At 43.6% G+C, this 21668-nt stretch overlaps 1 protein-coding gene across 4 annotated transcripts in view; it reads right to left on the reverse strand.

Moving 5' to 3' along the window:
• Positions 1 to 1461: 1461 nt before the first annotated feature.
• Positions 1462 to 21668, reverse strand: part of LOC106567652 (roundabout homolog 3) — a 300880-nt gene continuing 280673 nt past the window's right edge. For 3 of the 4 annotated variants that reach the window (XM_014137190.2, XM_014137193.2, XM_014137194.2), the window contains 8 exons: positions 20940 to 21227; positions 15847 to 15997; positions 13765 to 13989; positions 13250 to 13446; positions 7921 to 8037; positions 4637 to 4822; positions 4084 to 4240; positions 1462 to 2231 (listed from right to left, as the gene is read on the reverse strand). In XM_014137190.2, the coding sequence (XP_013992665.1) occupies positions 2225 to 2231; positions 4084 to 4240; positions 4637 to 4822; positions 7921 to 8037; positions 13250 to 13446; positions 13765 to 13989; positions 15847 to 15997; positions 20940 to 21227 (1328 nt within the window). In that variant the 3' untranslated portion in view covers positions 1462 to 2224. The remainder of the gene's footprint in view (positions 2232 to 4083; positions 4241 to 4636; positions 4823 to 7920; positions 8038 to 13249; positions 13447 to 13764; positions 13990 to 15846; positions 15998 to 20939; positions 21228 to 21668) is intronic. The other variant, XM_014137191.2, reaches the window with a different exon arrangement.

The following is a 21668-nucleotide window of genomic DNA, read 5'->3' on the forward strand; positions in this document are numbered from 1 at the left end:
GTCAGGCACATTATAGTTGTACACTGTAAACATGAATTAGAAGACATTCTTATGAAACACTTTAAAGTTCAACTGCCCCTTTCTGGTTTTATACGGCCTATGTGGCATCAATATAAGTCAGAAACATAAATTATACTGTCAAAATTGACAACAAAGTGTAAATAGGATAATAAATCAGTCTCATCCAAAACAATTTTGTGACTTCGTCACAATTTACTGGAGGGTTGGGATTACGATCATGCCCACTTGCGCAGTGCCCACTAACACAAGAGAAGCAGCTGTGCTGATTGCGCTCTATCAGCTGTGCGTGCTCTATTCAATCATAGCAGCAGACAGTGAGACAGACATCCCATTAAGCAGTGCCTCAGATTCCTTATGAAACACTGCCAGACAGACACACTCTGGTAATAGATAGTGAGAAAGTTGTAAACAAATAAATGGCACTGAAGCACACACGTCGCCACTCGCCAATGACTTAATACGTTTATTGTGGACCAGCTGCTCAATGTGCCTGCTAGCTACCATTTGCTAGCTTCATTGACAAACACAGAGTTAGCTAACTAGAAAGTGATTTCAGGCACTGATGAACAGCATGTAGCTTGTGCTTTACAGTATTTACGATAGTTTGACAGCTTGCAGATGTAGACATGTTATTGTTCCAAGAAATCAGTCCTAAGCGTACAGCCAGACTTTCCTGACTGGATAGACTGTATGAAGTGCACTGACGAGTTTTTCAGGCAAATCTTTTTACTTGAGAAATACTGCACTAAAGACCTTAGCTAGATGTAAAATTGCCTGACTAAGACCTCAGCAGAAACGTCTAAATTAATGGCAGATTCCCTGATTGATCTTAGATTAATTCTATTTTAATGAAGTGGCTATTTTGAGGAAGTGGCTATGTTGTTGTTACAGTGACTCATAATGGTCAAAGAAAAGTACCTGCCAGGGTACGATATTCACACATAACCACAGATTATCCATTATATTGACCAAATACTCAAGTGGCTGCTCTTACAATGAAAATAAATGTCTTCAAAAATGGAAGGCAGTCGGGAGAAGGCAAGATCAGGTGGGACCATTCTAGCCAATGAGAGGGCAGATATGGGTGTGAACAACAGGTACAACTCCGATATGAAGTGTATTTTCTCAAAGTGGCCGGGATGTCACATGTCCTACATATATCAGTACTCGTAACAACCTAAGCACTGCGAAACTTCCATTCAGTCAAATAAGTCACACATAGCAAATAAGCCATACATTTTTTGGTTAACCAATCTGGTGGAGAAGACAGATTTTGGGCGCAGTTATCCCACTCGCTTCGCCTCTTCCTCTCTGACATAGCACACCCACGTCAAACCACATCCTCAAAGACAAGACTCATTTGCCTTCAGTCATGGCTGCTAGCAATTCTTAATGCGCAATCTTCAAAACGAGGCCAAATCAGGAAGTGCAGTCACCCTGTAAAGTAAAAAAGTGTATTTATTGTTCAACAAATGTATTTTATTGTATTTTTACAAAACAACAAGACTACCAAAAAGTTAGTCGACAGAACAGGTATTTTCTTTTTTTTAACAGAATATGCAAGTCATCGCACAATTGCAGCAACACTCCTTCAAAAGTGACGGTTACAAGCTTTTCACAACAAGCTTTCTCTGTAAAAAAAAAAACTAACGTAGAAAAGAACGACATTCTCATCGGACGACAGGCGATAGGGATCCAAAGACGACAGAGAAGACAGGCAAAGGCGTCCTGAGAGGACGACGAACCCCTGCAGTTTTATCTGTCCGGCCGGCTGCCTGACAACACACATTGTGCTCCATATTTTTTGTTGTTTCTCCGCCACAACAGGTGCAATAGCCTTTATGCTTCTCGAAACGGTATGCATTTCTACAAAAAGAGGTTGGCACATTCAAGACATTAACTGTTTATAATAATGGACCTTTTTTTCCTTATAAATACAATATACTTTTTCTATCCCTGTATCCAGAACCCACGTAAAAACAGTACAGAGATGGCTATTTACAAATGGATGAGCCCAAGAGTCATAAATAATCATAATAATAGCAAAAAAACGATGAAAGTCCGTTCTTCTTCCATTGTTCCTTAGAATGTGATCATATTCTTTATTTTGTAGCTGTTTGCGTCGATGGAAAAAAAAGAAAATGGGAGGCATCAAAGGAACGTATTTTGTTTCTACGTGAGAATGTTCCTGTCTCCACTTATCTCATTTCCTGAAAAAGACAGACAAACGTGTCAGAAAACATGTGAAAAAAGGAACAAAAAGCAGAAAGCCAAGGCTTGTTTATTATCTGCACATAACAGGTAGGAGCTCTAACAAAGCATGTATTGAGGATGATTCTCATAAATCACAAAGTCCGTCTACATCGCTTGATTTAAATACAACAAAATGTACTGTGAGGCTTTTCCCCATGTTAGATCTCTAATGCAGGTCAAAGGGGAATGACCTATCGTTGGGTCACCGATCGCCTGAGAACCAGCAGATCTGTAGGACAGTGTCTGGACCGACAGAGCCAATTCTGCACCTAATAAACGAGGTCATCTAGTACAAATTGGCTGAAGCTCTACTGAGCATAGCCTAGCTGAATGAATGACAAAGCTAGACGTGGTGATAGGTTGGTAGATGCTGTATATTTTATATTTGGCAAACAGTAAGCTACTTAATACTACAATATTACCAATTTTCTGTTTAGATCGAGGTACAATGGTCGCAACAGTGGCAGTTGAAAGCTAGTAGCACAGTGTAAGTTACCACTGGGAATCACCATGGGTGCACAGAGCAAATGCAATGTACCAGTAAGTGGTTATACAGTAGTTTGACAACTAAAGTCATTTTTGAAAAGATGTCAAAATGTTGTTGTGGTTGTTTATTTTCTAGTCTTTTTTAGCCCGGGGGACATACTACACAGCTTGTACCCACTTAAAAGGCCTTCTACCCCCTCACTAGGGAGCCTGCGCAGAGTGCACTTAAAGCAGCGATCCCACAAAGAAGTGTACCCTCAGTGCACTACAGAGCGAGAGTGGGGTGGGGGGGCTGAGTTTGACATTATCCCACACTGTGCAGGGGATTTTGTGTTTTGTGTGTGTGCGTGCATGCACATCTTTTTATGGCGAGAGAAATCATTTGTGAGCGTGTGTGTTTTATAGAGAGAAATATAGTATTTGTGAGCAATAGTAGATATCAGTACGCTTGACAGGGCTTGTCATTTTGCTCAGTTATCCCTCATGTCAGCATTTCCATGCTAGTGAATGATTATTTACACACGTATGACACTAGCCCTGAACCATAAACAATTTAACTGTTATATTATCTATTCCCTGAACTGTGTACAGAAACTGAATACATTTGCTGGATACTGATCTGTACTTTGTTTTATTGACAAAGACCAATGCGGGGTAAAGGGGCACACTTGAATGAATTGATGTATGTATTTTCATAGTACATGGTCTATGAAAGCTGCAACATTTTTGGCCCTGTGAGATACAGTGGCTGCAGGGAAAGATCTTGAGCTGACACTCGTTAACTAGTGAATTTTTTAAAAGAGACCAGTGGACAAAGAGTTGCCTATAGTATGTATAAGCTGGAAGTAGAAGCCTAAGTGTTGTTGTCCATTAATTTACTCCAATTAGGTGAGGGATGATAGGGTTAGGGGAAAATAATAAAGGAAAATATATTTAAAAATATATATATATGGGGGATTGGAAATGATGCGGACAATTACATTGACAGAAACCACAATCTATTTACAATATTAAAGCTAAAAAAAGAGAGAAAAAATAGAGTTGCCTATCCCCGTCTTAGCTAAAACACAAAACATGACATTACCCTAGGTCACCTCATCTGTAGTATCTCTCTTCTCAGCCCCCAAATAACTCCTGAACACCAGTAGACATTGTAGCTCCCAAGAACTAGAACCCACCATGGTCCCCTTCTACTACCACTATTACCTTAACCGTAGTGTCTCTTCTTGCCCCCCTTCCTGATATGAATAGCTCAACTAAATGCCAGAGAGAAGAGAAAACCAGCGATATTGTGGCTGCCAAGAACCAGAAACCTTGTATCACCTTCTCTCCTCGTTGCGTTTCCTGCCCGGGCAGTGACCCCCTCGTGACCCTGTGGAGCCCCGCGATGAGGAGCTTCCTGTGGTGGAGCAGTTGCTGGACATATGACCCCCCCGCCCCGCCAGGTAGCTGGGTTTGCCATATGGGATCAGGTCCTCATCTGTGGAGGTGATGGAATTGGGTGAGAGGGGAGAGTTAGGGTCAGGGATCAGAGATGTACATGTTGGGAATGGAGAGTAAGAGAAATGGCTATATTCTACTGATAAGAGGATCTTGTAGGATGGAGGGAATACTAAGTCGTGAGTTTTTAATGGATGGATTTGTGAATTGAAATGTATTCATATGTTAGTGTGTGTGAGAGAATGTGTTCATGAGCATGATTGATTTATGTATTATTATTTGTGTGAATGAGTATTTTCCAGGTGAATGAGTGACTGTGTTTGGGTGCGAGTGCTAATAGGCTACTGCAAAGGCTCTGGCTGTGCTTGTGTGTGTGTTGTGAATATGAGACTAAGCATGTGAGTGAACACCACACTTCAGTATCTGCACCACTCACCGTCTTGGCGTCGCTGTCCCGATCCCTTCCTGTTGGGAGTGCTCCGCTCTCCTTCTTTCCTCTCCATGGAGGACAAGGTCCCGGGGCCCCCCTCTCTGTCCAGGGACGTGTTGCCACATTCTACAGTCCCTGCTGGGCCCCGAACTGCTCCGTTCTCTGGAGGTGGCTCTGGTGGAGGGGGGAGGTCTGGAGGAGAAGACAGACAAGGACAACAGGGTTAGGGTTACACTGCAATGGAAGAACAGTAAATATAAGCATATAGGCAAACATACATTATGTAGGCTTTACACACAGAGAGACATGCTCAACACACATTCATTGATTTGTTTGTTCATTCGTCCAAACACGTATGCACACACACCCCAACCACGAGATGTTCACTCCCTTACCGTGGGGCAGACGGTATCGGAGCATGAGGTCTGATACCAGACAGTGTCTATCTACAAACCATCAGACTGCTGAACACTAAACTGGACTGACCACTGCACCTTAGCAAACATGAACTCACTCACTCATGCACACACCCACACAGACACACATATATACAGTACCAGTCAAAAGTTTGGACACACCTACTTATTCAAGGGTTTTTCTTTATTTTTTACTATTTTCTACATTGTAGAATAATAGTGAAGACATCAAAACTATGAAATAACACATATGGAATCATGTAGAAACCAAAAAAAGTGTTAAACAAATCAAAATATATTTTAGATTTTAGATTCTTCAAAGTAGCCACCTTTTGCCTTGATGACAGCTTTGCACACTCTTGGCATTCTCTCAACCAGCTTCATGAGGAATGCTTTTCTAACAGTCTTGAAGGAGTTCCCACATATGCTGAGCACTTGTTGGCTGCTTTTCTATTACTCTGCGGTCCAACTCATCACAAACCATTTTAATTGGGTTGAGGTCGGGTGATTGTGGAGGCCAGGTCATCTGATGCAGCACTCCATCACTCTCCTTGGTCAAATAGCCCTTACCGAGCCTGGAGGTGTGTTTTGGACCATTGTCCTGTTGAAAAACAAATGATAGTCCCACTAAGCGCAAACCGGGATGGCGTATCGCTGCAGAATGCTGTGTTAGCCAAGCTGGTTAAGTGTGCCTTGAATTCTAAATAAATCACAGACAGTGTCACCAGCAAAGCACCCCCACACCTCCTCCATGCTTCACGGTGGGAACCACACATGCGGAGATAATCCGTTCACCTATTCTGTGTCTCACATAGACACAGCGGTTGGAACCAAAAATCTCAAATTTGGACTCATCAGACCAAAGGTCAGATTTCCACCGGTCTAATGTCCACTGCTCGTGTTTCTTGGCCCAAACAAGTCTCTTCTTCTTATTGGTGTCCTTTAGTAGTGGTTTCTTTGCAGCAATTCAACCATAAAGGCCTGATTCACGCAGTCTCCTCTGAACAGTTGTTGTTGAGATGTGTCTGTTATGTGGCTGCAATCTGAGGTGCAGATAACTAATGAACTTATCCTCTGCAGCGGTCTTCATGAGAGCCAGTTTCATCATTGCGCTTGATGGTTTATGCGACTGCACTTGAAACGTTCAAAGTGTTTGAAATTTTCCGCATTAAATGACCTTCATGAATTAAAGTAATGATGGAGTTTTGTTTCTATTTGCTTATTTGTGTTGTTCTTGCCATAATATGGACTTAGTCTTTACCAAATATGGCTATCTTCTGTATACCACCCCTACCTTGTCACAACACAACTGATTGGCTGAAATGCATTAAGAAGGAAAGAAATTGACTTTTAACAAGGCACAGTTGTTAACTTCACTAGGGTACTATTTTCACTTCCGGATGAAAAGCGTGGGCCAAAGTAAACTGCCTGCTACTCAGGCCCAGAAGCTAGGATATGCATATAATTGGTAGATTTGGATAGAAAACACTCTAAAGTTTCCAAAACGAAATCATGTCTGTGAGTATAACAGAACTGATTTGGCAGGCAAAAACCTGAGAAAAATCCATCTAGGAAGTGGGATTTGTTTATGTTTGTAGTTTTCTATTGAATGCCATTACAGTATCCATTGACTTAGGACTCAAATTGTACTTCCTATGGCTTCCACTAGATGTCAACAGTCTTTAGAAATTGTTTCAGGCTTGTATTCTGAAAAATGAGAGAGTAAGACCACTCTGAATGAGTGGACCGTACAGTGTCCTAGAGGTTTTTCATGCGCACGACTGAGAGCGCGCCTTTCTTGTTTACCTTTTATATTGACAACGTTATTGTCTGGTTGAAATATTATCGATTATTTAGGCTGAAAACAACCTGAGGATTGATTATAAACATCGTCTGACATGTTTCTACGAACTTCACGGATACTATTTTGATTTTCGTCTGCCTGTTTTGTTTTGACTGCGTTTGAGCCTGTGGATTACTGAACAAAACGCACCAACAAAAGGTTTTTGGATATAAACAGGGACTTTATCGAACAAATGAACATTTATTGAGTAAATGGGAGTCTTGTGAGTGCAACCATATGCAGATCAAAGGTAAGTGATACATTTTATTGCTATTTCTGACTTGTGTAACTCCTCTACTTGGCTGGTAACTGTTTGTAATGATTTGTCTGCTGGGCGCTGTTCTCAGATAATCGCATGGTATGCTTTCGCCGTAAAGCCTTTTTGAAATCTGACACCATGGTTGGATTAACAAGAAGTTAATCTTTAAACCAATGTATAACACTTGCATGTTTTATAAATTTTTATAATGAGTATTTCTGTTTTTGAATTTGGCGCTCTGCAATTTCAATGGATGTTGGCCAACGTACTGTAGTGAGGTTAATTTAAATGCATCCCATGTGACTAACTCATATTGCTGGTTGAGAGAATGCCAAGAGTGTGCAAAGCTGTCATCAAGGCAAAGGGTGGATAATTTGAAGAATCTAAAATCTAAAATATATTTTGATTTGTTTAACACTTTTTTGATTACTACATGATTCCATATGTGTTATTTCATAGTTTTGAAGTCTTCACTATTATTCTACAAAGTAGAAAATAGTAAAAATAAAGAACAACCCTTGAATGAGTAGGTGTCCAAACTTTTGACCGGTAGTGTACATTCATGCTACACACACATCACAACTGCTGCTGCCAGACTCTTATTTTGATTGTTAAACACTCCACAATTTAAACACTTGCCTGCCAATCACCCATTCCCCAATACATGTAAATATTGGACTATAAATTGTGTCTTCCTGTGTTATACTTCTATTCTACTGAGCCATTTATCTTTTATTATTTCTGCATTGTTAATTACACTTGAAACACTAACCTCCTTGGTTCAGCACCTCTCTTCTGTAAGCTCCGCCCTTGGAGGTCTTCTTTTTCACTCGCGACTTCTGGCCAGGGGGAGTTTGTGTGTTGTCTGCTGGGGATGGCAGAGCTCTTACTGTACGTCAGCCAGAGAGAAATAAAAAATTACTATAAGATAATGGGGTTATGGGTCCTTTGAAGCACTGTACATGGACAACATTGCAAATAACAACATTGCAATGTCTTATGTAATTCCAGCTCTTTGTTTAGGTATTACGAATTACATACAGGACATAAATTAAAATCATTTTCTGTTAATGTTATGTGTGTGTGCATGCATGTACAGTGAGGGAAACGAGTATTTGATCCCCTGGTGATTTTGTACGATTGACCACTGACAAAGAAACTATCAGTCTATAATTTTAATGGTAGGTTTATTTGAACAGTGAGAGACAGAATAACAACAAAGAAATCCAGAAAAACACATATCAAAAATGTTATAAATTGATTTGCATTTTAATAAGGGAAATAAGTATTTGACCCCCTCTCAATCAGAAAGATTTCTGGCTCCCGGGTGTCTTTTATGCAGGTAACGAGCTGAGATTAGGAGCACACTCTTAAAGGGAGTGCTCCTAATCTCAGTTTGTTACCTGTATAAAAGACACCTGTCCACAGAAGCAATCAATCAATCAGATTCCAAACTCTCCACCATGGCCAAGACCAAAGAGCTCTCCAAGGATGTCAGGGACAAGATTGTAGACCTACACAAGGCTGGAATGGGCTACAAGACCATCGCCAAGCAGCTTGGTGAGAAGGTGACAACAGTTGGTGCGATTATTCACAAATGGAAGAAACACAAAAGAACTGTCAATCTCCCTCAGCCTGGGGCTCCATGCAAGATCTCACCTTGTGGAGTTGCAATGATCATGAGAACGGTGAGGAATCAGCCCAGAACTACACAGGAGGATCTTGTCAATGATCTCAAGGCAGCTGGGACCATAGTCCCACCTGTCCTACTATCCAGGTCTGTTCCCAAACAATTTGAACTTCTACTTTTAAAAATCCATCTCTCTAAAAACAAGTCTCTTACCGTTGCCGCCTGCTATAGACCACCCTCGGCCCCCAGCTATGCTCTGGACACCATATGTGAACTGATTGCCCCCCATCTATCTTCAGAGCTCGTGCTACTAGGTGACCTAAACTGGGACATGCTTAACACCCCAGCCAACCTACAATCCAAGCTTGATGCCCTAAATCTCACACAAATTATTAATGAACCCACCAGGTACCACCCCAAAGCCGTAAACACTGGCACCCTCATAGATATCATCCTAACCAACTTGCCCTCTAAATACACCTCTGCTGTTTTCAACCAAGAGCTCAGCGATCACTGCCTCATTGCCTGCATCCGTAATGGGTCAGCGGTCAAACGACCTCCACTCATCACTGTCAAACGCTCCCTGAAACATTTCAGCGAGCAAGCCTTTCTAATCGATCTGGCCCTGGTATCCTGGAAGGATATTGACCTCATCCTGTCAGTAGAGGATGCCTAGTTATTTTTTTTAAATGCCTTCCTCACAATCTTAAATAAGCATGCCCCATTCAAAAAATTTAGAACCAGGAACAGATAGAGCCCTTGGTTCTCCCCAGACCTGACTGCCCTTAACCAACACAAAAACATCCTGTGGCGTTCTGCATTAGCATCGAACAGCCCCCGTGATATGCAACTTTTCAGGGAAGTTAGAAACCAATATACACAGGCAGTTAGAAAAGCCAAGGCTAGCTTTTTCAAGCAGAAATTTGATTCCTGCAACACAAATTCAAAAAAGTTCTGGGACATTGTAAAGTCCATGGAGAATAAGAACACCTACTCCCAACTGCCCACTGCACTGAGGATAGGAAACTCTGTCACCACCCATAAACCCACTATAATTGAGAATTTCAATAAGCATTTTTCTACGGCTGGCCATGCTTTCCGCCTGGCTACCCCTACTGCAGTCAACAGCACTGCACCCCCCACAGCTACTCGCCCAAGCCTTCCCCATTTCTCCTTCTCCCAAATCCATTCAGCTGATGTTCTGAAAGAGCTGCAAAATCTGGACCCCTACAAATCAGCCGGGCTAGACAATCTGGACCCTTTCTTAAATTATCTGCCGAAATTATTGCAACCCCTATTACTAGCCTGTTCAACCTCTCTTTCGCGTCGTCTGAGATTCCCATAGATTGGAAAGCAGCTGCTGTCATCTCCCTCTTCAAAGGAGGGGACACTCTTGACCCAAATTGCTACAGACCTATATCCATCCTACCCTGCCTTTCTAAGGTCTTTGAAAGCCAAGTCAACAAACAGATTACCGACCATTTCGAATCCCACCGCACCGTCTCCGCTATGCAATCTGGTTTTAGAGCTGGTCATGGGTGCACCTTAGCCACGCTCAAGGTCCTAAACGATATCGTAACCGCCATCGATAAGAAACAATACTGTGCTGCCGTATTCATTGACCTGGCCAAAGCTTTCGACTCTGTCAATCACCACATCCTCATCGGCAGACTCAATAGCCTTGGTTTCTCAAACGATTGCATCGCCTGGTTCACCAACTACTTCTCTGATAGAGTTCAGTGTGTCAAATCCGAGGGCCTGTTGTCCGGACCTCTGGCAGTCTCTATGGGGGTGCCACAGGGTTCAATTCTCGGGCCGACAATTTTCTCTGTATACATCAATGATGTTGCTCTCGCTGCTGGTGATTCTCTGATCCACCTCTACGCAGGCGACACCATTCTGTATACTTCTGGCCCTTCTTTGGACACTGTGTTAACAACCATCCAGACGAGCTTCAATGCCATACAACTCTCCTTCCGTGGCCTCCAACTGCTCCTAAATACAAGTAAAACTAAATGCATGCTCTTCAACCGATCGCTGCCTGCACCTGCCCGCCTGTCCAGCATCACTACTCTGGACGGTTCTGACTTAGAATATGTGGACAACTACAAATACCTAGGTGTCTGGTTAGACTGTAAACTATCCTTCCAGACTCACATCAAACATCTCCAATCCAAAGTTAAATCTAGAACTGGCTTCCTATTTCGCAACAAAGCATCCTTCACTCATGATGCCAAACATACCCTCGTAAAACTGACCATCCTACCGATCCTCGACTTCGGCAATGTCATTTACAAAATAGCCTCCAATACCCTACTCAACAAACTGGATGCAGTCTATCACAGTGCCATCCGTTTTGTCACCAAAGCCCCATACACTACCTACCACTGCGACCTGTAAGCTCTCGTTGGCTGGCCTTCGCTTCATAATCGTCGCCAAACCCACTGGCTCCAGGTCATCTACAAGACCCTGCTAGGTAAAGTCCCCCCTTATCTCCGCTCACTGGTCACCATAGCAGCACCCACCTGTAGCACGTGCTCCAGCAGGTATATCTCTCTGGTCACCCCAAAGCCAATTCCTCCTTTGGCCGTCTCTCCTTCCAGTTCTCTGCTGCCAATGACTGGAACGAACTACAAAAGTCTCTGAAACTGCAAACACTTATCTCCCTCACTAACTTTAAGCACCAGCTGTCAGAGCAGCTCACAGATCACTGCACCTGTACATAGCCCATCTATAATTTAGCCCAAACAACTACCTCTTCCACTATTGTATTTATTTATTTAATTTATTTTGCTCCTTTGCACCCTATTATTTCTATTTCTACTTTGCACTTTCTTCTACTACAAGTCTACCATTCCAGTGTTTTACTTGCTATATTGTATTTACTTTGCCACCATGGCCTTTTTTTGCCTTTACCTCCCTTATCTCACCTCATTTGCTCACATTGTATATAGACGTATTTTTCTACTGTATTATTGACTGTATGTTTGTTTTACTCCATGTGTAACTCTGTGTTGTTGTATGTTGTCGAACTGCTTTGCTTTATCTTGGCCAGGTCGCAATTGTAAATGAGAACTTGTTCTCAACTTGCCTACCTGGTTAAATAAAGGTGAAATAAAAAATAAATAAAAATAAATAAAAATAAATAGTCACCAAGAAAACAATTGGTAACGCACTACGCCGTGAAGGACTGAAATCCTGCAGCGCCCGCAAGGTCCCCCGGCTCAAGAAAGCACATATACATGCCCATCTGAAGTTTGCCAATGAACGTCTGAATGACTCAGAGGACAACTGGGTGAAAGTGTTGTGGTCAGATGAGCCCAAAATGGAGCTCTTTGGCATCAACTCACCTCGCTGTGTTTGGAGGAGGAGGAATGCTGCCTATGACCCCAAGAACACCATCCCCACCGTCAAACATGGAGGTGGAAACATTATGCTTTGGGGGTGTTTTTCTGCTAAGGGGACAGGACAACGTCAGAGCATCAAAGGGACGATGGACGGGGCCATGTACCGTCAAATCTTGGGTGAGAACCTTCTTCCCTCAGCCAGGGCATTGAAAATGGGTCGTGGATGGGTATTCCAGCATGACAATGACCCAAAACACACGGCCAAGGCAACAAAGGAGTGGCTCAAGAAGAAGCACATTAAGGTCCTGGAATGGCCTAGCCAGTCTCCAGACCTTAATCCCATAGAAAATCTGTGGAGGGAGCTGAAGGTTCGAGTTGCCAAACGTCAGCCTCGAAACCTTAATGACTTGGAGAAGATCTGCAAAGAGGAGTGGGACAAAATCCCTCCTGAGATGTGTGCAAACCTGGTGGCCAACTACAAGAAACGTCTGACCTCTGTGATTGCCAACAAGGGTTTTGCCACCAAGTACTAAGTCATGTTTTGCAAAGGGGTCAAATACTTATTTCCCTCATTAAAATGCAAATCAATTTATAACATTTTTGACATGCGTTTTTCTGGATTTTTTTGTTGTTATTCTGTCTCTCACTGTTCAAATAAACCTACCATTAAAATTATACACTGATCATTTCTTTGTCAGTGGGCAAACGTACAAAATCAGCAGGGGATCAAATACTTTTTTCCCTGACTGTAAGTACAGATACTGTATCTTAAGTTGACCCAGTATCTCACCCAGGGAAATAATCTTGCAGCAACTGGAAATGTGAATTATTATGTGGATTATAGCATTTTTAGCACGGGTTGATACATTTTTCGTTGTGACAAATCAAGTCTGATATTTTAAAGTGGAAATTGCTCAATTTAGAATCCTTTTTAAACCTTGAATACACTACACGTTTGCATTTCCTGGTGTGAAGGAACATTTCTGCAACAACAGGTGATTAAATTAGGATACAGCATCTGTATGGGTTTGTTTGCCCACTGTCCCCTTTCCATGCGTATAAGCACATCTGTGTGTGGTGCATTCACTCGTGTGAGTTTGTGCAGAGCGGTAAGCATCACTGACCAGGTGTGGTGGAGCTGACATTGTCGGCACTCAGCGTTTCCCCCTCACTGAAGTCACGGCGATGATTCAAGCCATTTCGGAGCGGTGTGCCCCCCTCGGAGTCCTCACTGTGCTGCTGGGCTGAGAGGTTAGGGTTGGACTGGGTGAGGGGAGGGCTGGGCGCCTGGGGCACTGGGACGGGACCACAAGGTAACCTACTGTATAATGGCAAAGAAAGAGAGGGTGCTTAGCCAAAGCAATTACATCATTTTATTATGTTACACAACTGAACTATTGTTTTGTTCATTTGAGGGAGAGATTTTACTGCAAATATCATGAGTATTGTGCTATCTGTTGTTAATGAAATTGGGCAATTACCATACCAAAGCATTCATTGCTTTATTAATCTGTGTTATTACCATCTCATTCATCTGAACAAGAGAGTATGGCTACAGTGTCTACTTGTACATACATGATGTGACTTTTAGAATTTGACTATGTTTGGTTTTGTTAGGCTGTGTCGTGTCATGTCATACCGTGCTAGCTGCTGCCCGTCATGGTGGTGAAGGTGTGCTGTGTCATGGGGTGGATGGTGGCTCTCCTCTCGGGGCGATGGCGTGAGAGTAGCAGTGGACTGGTGACTGTAGGAAGTGGTGGGGGACGAGGCACCACACCTGAGGGGAGGGGCAGGACCATCCTCACAACCCTCGGTCAGATAGGTCCTGTCTGGAAGGGGCGGGCACCACTCTTCCTCATCAGACCTGGGAAGGAGGAGAGGGTCACTTTTTCCATGAGTTCACTTAAGTCAGAGTAGGATGCCGTGGCCCCTAGGAACACTGATCTATTGTCCGTTTTTGCATTGTCCCGTTTAATGGATTGGGGAGGATAAACTGTTCCTAGATCTGTGCCTAAGGGCAACTTCTACCTGGAGCATTATAAAACAGTCACCGCTTGTGCAGTTGGTGCTATGGCGCAGTAGGTAGCTCGATCATAACACATTCACAATGGTGGCCCTCCCTCTTTAGCTCATAATGCTTACAGCATTGGTCTGTAGCGTATCGATTTCCACTGCTCTACAGCACCGTTAAACAGCCTTCCATGTGGGTCTGCTGAGCGCCATGTCTGGCAAGGAGATCAGGGTGTGCATGGAATCACTTAAAGGGTGTTTTCATACATTGGTGTTTGGTAGAGAGGTATGTGTGGAGAGAGGGCTGTGTGCCTGTGCCTGTGTGGGTGTGCCATGTGTGTGTCGTGTGTGTGTGTGTGTGTGTGTGTGTGTGTGTGTGTGTGTGTGTGTGTGTGTGTGTGTGTGTGTGTGTGTGTGTGTGTGTGTGTGTGCGTACATGCGTATGTGTACACCATGGAGGAAATGGGCAAGGCCAGGGAGTTAGCTAGCTGTTATAAGGCCAACGTTCCTCTCAGCTAGCCACAGGGGCTAACTCAAAGGTTAACGACATTAACTGAGGTTCATCACCAATCTCTGCTAACGGCTAACAGCTGCAGGGGGCTAGGTGGAGTCGTGCATGAGAAAGCTACAGAATGATTATTTTGTTCTGGTGACCCGGAGAGTAGAACATGAGAAGGGGAATGGGCTAAAGTAGGCTAATGTTATTAGCTAACAGGGTCAATGAATGAGATAGGGTTGAGACTTGGGAATAGTAGCTAAATTGCTAACTGCCGGCTAGCGTCTTGGCTAGAGCCAATATAATCTACAGTAGCTGTCAGAAATGGTTAGAGGTAGAAGTTCGTAAGCCTCATGCCTGCTTCATTTGAGCTGCTAGCCTAGCCTATTCGAGGTGGAGTGAATGGCAGGAGCGATAACTGAATGGTCCCCTTGCCAAACCTCCATGAATACTGACAATATTGTCGTTTATAAAGTGTGTGTGTGTGCACGTGTAGGTGAATGTGTGTGTATTCCTTTTGCAGTGCGACGGTAATGTCGTTCAGCAGGGAGCTGGAAAAAAAGGTGCATTGAGGTCCAGAGCTAGCAGGGGGTTAACAGAGAGAGAGACCAAAGGGGAGTCTGTCCTGTCAGGCAGAGAGGCAACGTTAGGCTAACATAAATAATCTCCACACAAAACCCTGGCCTAGAACTTTGTGTTAGTGGGGACAGAGTGCAGAGACAAGGGCCAGGCGAAAAAGAGGAAATCAGAGGCCCATGCTTCTATAGGACAGTATAGTAAGTAGCCTTGCACGAGCCTGAATGGCTCATAGGAGCACGAGCTCCAGCTTCTGTAGCATGAGGCAGCTTGATCTACAAGTACACCCTCTGGACAGGAAACTAGTCTATCGCAGGGCCTTACCCCTAATTTATCTCCTTAATGCTGAGTGCCAAGCAGAGACGCATCAGGTCCTATAAAGAGTGTCCAGAGGTTATATAAGAGATCTACCATACCTTAATCAATTAATATTACCTTCAGGTTAGAAGAAGATGGTGTACTCATCGGTGTGTGTTGTGCCAGGCAGCAGCATAAGTGTGTGTGTGTGTGTGCATGTGTACACGATAATGTATATGTGTGTGTGTGTGTGTGTGTGTGTGTGTGTGTGTGTGTGTGTGTGTGTGTGTGTGTGTGTGTGTGTGTGTGTGTGTGTGTGTGTGTGTGTGCGCGCATGCTTACCCTAGCTCCATGTCCTCATGGTCATCTATGGGCAAATCCTCCACCACACACTGCTCCAGCTCCCCAAAGGAGGGGGGCGCGGGCAGGGCTTCAGTCCAGTTCATAGAGGGGGTCTTCACCGCTTTGCCCATGGACTTCTGCTTGGGTTTACCTACACATAGACACACAGAGATGTTTTAGTTCTGTACAGTGGGAAGACTTGGTCCTAAGGTCTCCAAATACATTTTAATACACTTGAAAAGGGTATACATGTACGTCACAAACATAACTAAAGGTCCCTTGTAATTTTTGGAGGCATGAATCATTGTTCTTGAAAAAGAAAAGAAGAGCCACACACTCAGGGAGTTCAGATGCAATAATTTAATAACAACGTTTCGACAGCCAAGCTGTCTTCATCAGGGTATAATGACAAACACTGCGGGTCACTAATTTATAGAGTTTGAAAGGACACACACATGTGTCTGTAATCATGGCCAGCTGTGGCTTTATTTCATTGGTTGATTTGCAGATATAAATAGAACATATAAAAAAGCATGAATGGATTACATGCAATCATAGATACAATTTGGCTACATAGGCATACTAACATTATATACAATGGATAGCAAAAACACGTGCTCCACTAAGGCAGTTATTTATATTATAACTTGTCCTTGTGGTAAAATAACTATGTGGGAAAAACGAGGTGCAAACTAAAAATAAGTAACTCTGCGCATCGTAGCACCATTAGGTGCAAAAACTTTACGTACCCAGTTGCGGCCCACTTTTTGGAAGCAAACCACTATTTCGTCCCTTCGCTATATCGGCAACGAACACGTCACCCTCCTTAGAAGAGGGGGTTGTGGTCACAGGGGGGGTTGTAGTCATAGCAGATAATATTCTAATTTTTGGTGACTTTAACATTCACATGGAAAAGTCCACAGACCCACTCCAAAAGGCTTTCGGAGCCATCATCGACTCAGTGGGTTTTGTCCAACATGTCTCTGGACCTACTCACTGCCACAGTCATACTCTGGACCTAGTTTTGTCCCATGGAATAAATGTTGTGGATCTTAATGTTTTTCCTCATAATCCTGGACTATCGGACCACCATTTTTTTACGTTTGCAATCGCAACAAATAATCTGCTCAGACCCCAACCAAGGAGCATTAAAAGTCGTGGTATAAATTCTCAGACAACCCAAAGATTCCTTGATGCCCTTCCAGACTCCCTCTGCCTACCCAAGGACATCAGAGGACAAAAATTCAGTTAACCACCTAACCGAGGAACTCAATTTAACCTTGCGCAATACCCTAGATGCAGTTGCACCCCTAAAAACTAAAAACATCTGTCATAAGAAACTAGCTCCCTGGTATACAGAAAATACACGAGCTCTGAAGCAAGCTTCCAGAAAATTGGAACGGAAATGGCGCCACACCAAACTGGAAGTCTTCCGACTAGCTTGGAAAGACAGTACCGTGCAGTATCGAAGAGCCCTCACTGCTGCTCGATCATCCTATTTTTCCAACTTAATTGAGGAAAATAAGAACAATCCGAAATTTCTTTTTGATACTGTCGCAAAGCTAACTAAAAAGCAGACTTCGCAAATGGAGGATGGCTTTCACTTCAGCAGTAATAAATGTATGAACTTCTTTGAGGAAAAGATCATGATCATTAGAAAGCAAATTACAGACTCCTCTTTAAATCTGGGTATTCCTCCAAAGCTCCATTGTCCTGAGTCTACACAACTCTGCCAGGACCTAGGATCAAGGGAGATACTAAAGTGTTTTAGTACTATATCTCTTGACACAATGATGAAAATAATCATGGCCTCCAAACCCTCAAGCTGCATACTGGACCCTATTCCAACTAAACTACTGAAAGAGCTGCTTCCTGTGCTTGGCCCTCCTATGTTGAACATAATAAACGGCTCTCTATCCACCGGATGTGTACCAAGTTCACTAAAAGTGGCAGTAATAAAGCCTGTCTTGAAAAAGCCGAATCTTGATCCAGAAATTATAAAAAACTATCGGCCTATATCGAATCTTCCATTCCTCTCAAAAATGTTAGAAAAAGCCGTTGCACAGCAACTCACTGCCTTCCTGAAGACAAACAATGTATAAGAAACGCTTCAGTCTGGTTTTAGACCCCATCATAGCACTGAGACTGCACTTGTGAAGGTGGTAAATGACCTTTTAATGACGTCAGACCGAGGCTCTGCATCTGTCCTCGTGCTCCTAGATCTTAGTGCCGCTTTTGATACCATCGATCACCACATTCTTTTGGAGAGATTGGAAACCCAAATTGGTCTACATGGACAAGTTCTGGCCTGGTTTAGATCTTATCTGTCGGAAAGATATCAGTTTGTCTCTGTGAATGGTTTGTCCTCTGACAAATCAATTGTAAATTTCGGTGTTCCTCAAGGTTCCGTTTTAGGACCACTATTGTTTTCACTATATATTTTACCTCTTGGGGATGTCATTCGAAAACATAATGTTAAATTTCACTGCTATGCGGACGACACACAGCTGTACATTTCAATGAAACATGGTGAAGCCCCAAAATTGCCCTCGCTAGAAGCCTGTGTTTCAGACATAAAGAAGTGGATGGCTGCAAACTTTCTACTTTTAAACTCGGACAAAACAGAGATGCTTGTTCTAGGTCCCAAGAAACAAAGAGATCTTCTGTTGAATCTGACAATTAATCTGGATGGTTGTACAGTGGTCTCAAATAAAACTGTGAAGGACCTCGGCGTTACTCTGGACCCTGATCTCTCTTTTGAAGAACATATCAAGACTGCTTCAAGGACAGCTTTTTTCCATCTACGTAACATTGCAAAAATCAGAAACTTTCTGTCCAAAAATGACGCGGAAAAATTAATCCATGCTTTTGTTACTTCTAGGCTGGACTACTGCAATGCTCTACTTTCCGGCTACCCGGATAAAGCACTAAACAAACTTCAGTTAGTGCTAAATACGGCTGCTAGAATCCTGACTAGAACCAAAAAATGTGATCATATTACTCCAGTGCTAGCCTCCCTACACTGGCTTCCTGTTAAGGCAAGGGCTGATTTCAAGGTTTTACTGCTAACCTACAAAGCATTACATGGGCTTGCTCCTACCTATCTTTCCGATTTGGTCCTGCCGTACATACCTCCACGTACGCTACGGTCACAAGACGCAGGCCTCCTAATTGTCCCTAGAATTTCTAAGCAAACGGCTGGAGGTAGGGCTTTCTCCTATAGAGCTCCATTTTTATGGAATGGTCTGCCTACCAATGTGAGAGACGCAGACTCAGTCTCAACCTTTAAGTCTTTACTGAAGACTTATCTCTTCAGTAGGTCCTATGATTAAGTATAGTCTGGCCCAGGAGTGTGAAGGTGAACGGAAAGGCTGGAGCACCGTACCGCCCTTGCTGTCTCTGCCTTGCCGGTTCCCCTCTTTCCACTGGGATTCTCTGCCTCTAACCCTTTTACAGGGGCTGAGTCACTGGCTTACTGGTGTTCTTCCATGCCGTCCATGGGAGGGGTGCGTCACTTGAGTGGGTTGAGTCACTGACGTGGTCTTCCTGTCTGGGTTGGCGCCCCCCTTGGGTTGTGCCATGGCGGAGATCGTTGTGGGCTATACTCGGCCTTGTCTTAGGACGGTAAGTTGGTGGTTGGAGACATCCCTCTAGTGGTGTGGGGGCTGTGCTTTGGCAAAGTGGGTGGGGTTATATCCTGCCTGTTTGGCCCTGTCCGGGGGTATCATCGGATGGGGCCACAGTGTCTCCTGATCCCTCCTGTCTCAGCCTCCAGTATTTATGCTGCAGTAGTTTATGTGTCGGGGGGCTAGGGTCAGTCTGTTACATCTGGAGTATTTCTCTTGTCTTATCCGGTGTCCTGTGTGAATTTAAATATGCTCTCTCTAATTCTCTCTTTCTCTCTTTCTGTCTTTCTCTCGGAGGACCTGAGCCCTAGGACCATGCCTCAGGACTACCTGGTATGATGACTCCTTGCTGTCCCCAGACCACCTGGCCATGCTGCTGCTCCAGTTTCAACTGTTCTGCCTGCGGCTATGGAACCCTGACCTGTTCACCGGACGTGCTTGTTGCACCCTTGACAACTACTATGATTATTATTATTTGACCATGCTGGTCATTTATGAACATTTTAACATCTTGACCATGTTCTGTTATAATATCCACCCTGCACAGCCAGAAGAGGACTGGCCACCCCTCATAGCCTGGTTCCTCTCTAGGTTTCTTCCTAGGTTTTTGGCCTTTCTAGGGAGTTTTTCCTAGGGAGTTTTTCCTAGCCACCGTGCTTCTTTCACATGCATTGCTTGCTGTTTGGGGTTTTAGGCTGGGTTTCTGTACAGCACTTTGAGATATCAGCTGATGTACGAAGGGCTATATAAATAAATTTGATTTGATTTGATTTGGTTGACCTTTAAAATGTATCGTGAAAACGAGAGGCCGTCTGGATCTTTAATTTAAAGACCCTTGCTCCCTTTGGTCTCAATCTAAAGTCTGATATGAAGCCATTCTTGTGATTATTATGTTTTTGATATCCATTGTACATCATTTGTAAATCGACCAAAGAAATAAAGCCACAGCCGGCCATGATTACAGACACCTGTGTGTGTCCTTTCAAACTCTATATAAACTAGTAACCCGCAGTGCTTGTCATTATACCCTCGCCTTGTTGGTTAGGGGCTTGTAAGTAAGCATTTCACTGTAAGGTCTACACCTGTTGTATTCGGCGCATGTGATTAACATTTTTTGATTTGAAGACATCTTGGCTGTCGAAACGTTGTTATTAAATTATTGTATCTGAGTTCCTATAGTGTGCAGCTCTCCATTTCTTTTTCAAGTTTTCTACTCTGCTAACCAGGTGTGCGTTTCTTCCGCCTCCAGATGAATCAGTGTTACACCAATTTACAGTAGGTTAGATACTGCTATGTCTCTTGTTGCTAGCTAGTAGGTACCATAATGCTGTTCTATGGCTCCAAAAATGTCAAAGTGACTCCAGTTATTATATTTAACTTTGTCTTTTTTTGTGAATGTTGCTCAGGGTTCTTGGTGCCCCACCTTGAATCATACCATGGGAAACACAATCTTAAACATAGTCTTACCGCTGTCCGTCCTGCAGCGGTCGGGCTGGGCGTACTGGGAGGAGGGTCCGGCGGGCTGGGTGATCCAGTGGCCGCCATCTTGCTCTGTGGGGCTGTGAGACCCCTGGAGTGCCTGGTTGGTGAAGGGCATGATTGGAGTGCTGGCGTAGGGCGTGGTGGAGGAGTAGGGGCTGTTAAAGCTGCGGAGGTCCTCGGCGGTGGGGTCGATGGTGCTGTAGATAGGGCCTTCGGTGGAATCGCCCGTGCTGTACTTCTCTGTCTGGTTCAGGTAGTTGGATATGCCCGCTTCTGGTGCCGAGGGGGGTCAGAGGTGAGAGGTCAGATTCAGGTGAGAGGTCATCTTTTGTCATTTGATTTATGGTAATAAGAGGATTTCTAGATATTTCTAGATATTTAACTGCAGAGTTAGTGTCAAAGTTGTTATGTGAGCTACAGTTACCATGACATATGCAGGTTACACTATTTGGTAAGGCAAAATATATTTTATTTAACAATAATTCAACCTGTTGGATTTTCCAGAAGTGCTTGAATTCAGCCCTAAGTCTGCCGTACAAGTTGATATCACATGAGATGATGGAACTATACTTTGAGACTTCTTCAAAGACTGAGGAAAGATCTCAATTAGATACTCCTCATGTCCTCTCTCCTCTCGCCTTGTCTTCTCAAAACCCATTGGATGAGAAAGCCAGAGGTCCCGCCCCTCTGACCTTCTTCTCCAATGGGTTTTCA

Source organism: Salmo salar, chromosome ssa13, assembly GCF_905237065.1.
Source record: "Salmo salar chromosome ssa13, Ssal_v3.1, whole genome shotgun sequence".
NCBI classification, from domain to species: Eukaryota; Metazoa; Chordata; class Actinopteri; order Salmoniformes; family Salmonidae; genus Salmo; species Salmo salar.